This window comes from Salmo salar, chromosome 18 (assembly GCF_965601325.2).
Source record: "Salmo salar chromosome 18, fSalSal1, whole genome shotgun sequence".
NCBI classification, from domain to species: domain Eukaryota; kingdom Metazoa; phylum Chordata; class Actinopteri; order Salmoniformes; family Salmonidae; genus Salmo; species Salmo salar.
This window is the reverse complement of record NC_138308.1, coordinates 92,658,661-92,661,160: the sequence shown is the minus strand read 5'-3', so window position 1 is coordinate 92,661,160 and position 2,500 is coordinate 92,658,661. Positions and strand designations below refer to the sequence as shown.

General features: G+C 45.4%; 1 protein-coding gene across 1 annotated transcript in view; it reads right to left on the bottom strand.

Moving 5' to 3' along the window:
• The window catches only part of LOC106578062 (glycoprotein hormone beta-5), an 8,656-nt gene that overhangs the window by 857 nt on the left and 5,299 nt on the right, over positions 1-2,500 (bottom strand). The window contains exons 1-2 of the mRNA XM_014156630.3: positions 1,432-2,500; positions 323-533 (exon numbers count right to left, since the gene is read on the bottom strand). The exon at positions 1,432-2,500 is cut by the window's right edge and continues 5,299 nt beyond it. Of these exons, the coding sequence (XP_014012105.1) occupies positions 323-532 (210 nt within the window). The 5' untranslated portion in view covers position 533; positions 1,432-2,500. The remainder of the gene's footprint in view (positions 1-322; positions 534-1,431) is intronic.

Genomic DNA, 2,500 nt, shown 5'->3' with positions numbered 1-2,500 from the left:
ACATCACTTTATTAGCCCTGCTAGCAGTACTGCACTGCTGTACTTTCAAAGATGCATTTATAAATGTGACGTGTGTCCAGGTGTGTGTCAAGACGGTAAGACATGAGAGGAACAAGAGATTGATGGACAAGCGTGTGTGTGTGTGTGTGTGTGTGTGTGTGTGTGTGTGTGTGTGTGTGTGTGTGTGTGTGTGTGTGTGTGTGTGTGTGTGTGTGTGTGTGTGTGTGTGTGTGTGTGTGTGTGTGTGTGTGTGTGTGTGTGTGTGTGTGTGTGTGTGTGTGTGTGTGTGTGTGTGTGTGTGTGTGTTGTCGTGGTTACCTACCTCCCAGGTATGGCAGCGGCCCCAGCAGGCCTCGGTGTCGATGCGGAGGTTCCTGCATCCCGGCTTCTGGGCCACGAAGGAAAATTCCCTCACCGCGCAGCCACGGAAATCACCGTGCAGCGGGGTCGTCACAGCAACGCACAGGCCCGTCTCGGCAACAATCAGGAGGAGAGAGAGAATAGACAGAGGGAGGGAGCGGTGCGGCAACATCCTGGGAGGGAGGGAGGGAGGGAGGGAGGGAGGGAGGGAGGGAGGGAGAGAGAGGGAGGGAGAGAGAGAGAGAGAGAGAAAGGGAGGGAGGGAGGGAGGGAGGGAGGGAGGGAGGGAGGGAGGGAGGGATGAGAATGGTCTGAGGTCAACTTTAAACTCATGCATCACATCTGGTCTACTCAATAGGGACAAACACAGTTTTAAAATCATTATGGGAAATTTAAACATAAATGACTCTCAGTTCAATCATGCAACATATGACAGAGAGTCTCCTGTATTGTATTCCTCCCCCTAGCGTCCGTTGTGATTACTGCATGGTTAACGGACCCAGACAGGTCGGCTGAGCTGCGCAATAACCGGGTAGAGTTGGTGCGATAAAACGGTTTATCACGTTTGCCTGCTGTATGATAACGGTCAAAAAATTACAAAAGTCCGATTGGGTCTTTATAAAACTAATGGAACTATATTCATGCTTTTTTTCACAAACGGATTTTATATTATATATATTTATTTTTATTTAACCTTTATTTAACTAGGCAAGTCCGTTAAGAACAAATTCCTATTTACAATGACGGCCAAACCCTAACCCAGAAGACGCTGGGGAAATTGTGCGCCGCCCTATGGGACTCCCAATCACGGCAGGTTGTAATACAGCCTGGATCTATCTATATATATATATTCACCTTTATTTAACCAGGAAGGTCAGTTGAAAACAAGTTCTCATTTACAACTGCGACTTGGCAGTTGTAATAAGTTGTATATAGACGTATATAACTTGTATATACAGATGCATTCTCAGAATAAGGCTACATATATTCCTCCATTTCTACTGGTTGATATCGTGATCATATCAAAAGCATCAAATGTCTGTTTTGTTCACATATTAAATAAACATTTACCTTAAAACTGTCCTGTTTGTTGAGTGGACGCTCGCGTTGCCAAGAAACTACATCGTTGTGATGCGCCGTGTCCGTTGATTACAAAAGAAAAAGCCAGAGAGAAAACTATTTTAAAGAAGGAACAAATTAAACATTTCACCAAATATTGTAAACACAAAGATAACCACCCATAACGAACGTAGCCTATACAAACCTGTTAGACACCGTTGTATTGGTTGGTCTTCTTCACTGGACAGTCCGAATGTCCTGTCTCTCAAAGATAACCACCCATAACGAAAGTAGCCTATACAAACCTGTTAGACACCGTTGTATTGGTTGGTCTTCTTCACTGGACAGTCCGAATGTCCTGTCTCTCAAAGATAACCACCCATAACGAAAGTAGCCTATACAAACCTGTTAGACACCGTTGTATTGGTTGGTCTTCTTCACTGGACAGTCCGAATGTCCTGTCTCTCTCTCTCTCTCTCTCTGTCTGTCTGTCTGAACTGAACGAATTTCTTGTTGTTGTTTTTACTCTGATTAAATTGGATGGACAGTCTGACATCATAGCAATTATAATGAAATGCCATTAAACTTGGAGACTCCCTGGAAAATGGACGATGATTGTCCATATTATCTTAACCCCAGTGTGTGTGTGTGTGTGTGTGTGTGTGTGTGTGTGGTGTTAACATCTGGTAAGAACATTTTATAGCTAATCTCTCTCTCTCTCTCTCTCACACACACACACACACACACACACACACACACACACACACACACACACACACACACACACACACACACACACACACACACACACACACACACACACACACACACACACACACACAGAGAGAGAGCGATCATGAGGAGAGAGGAGAGAGAGATCGTGAGGGGAGAGAGAGAGAGATGAGGAGAGAGAGATCATGAGGAGAGAGAGAGGGCGAGAGAGATCATGAGGAGAGAGAGGGGGAGAGAGAGAGAGATCATGAGGAGAGAGAGAGGGAGAGAGAGAGATCATGAGGAGAGAGAGAGGGAGAGAGAGATCATGAGGAGAGAGAGGGGGAGAGAGAGAGAGATCATGAGGAGA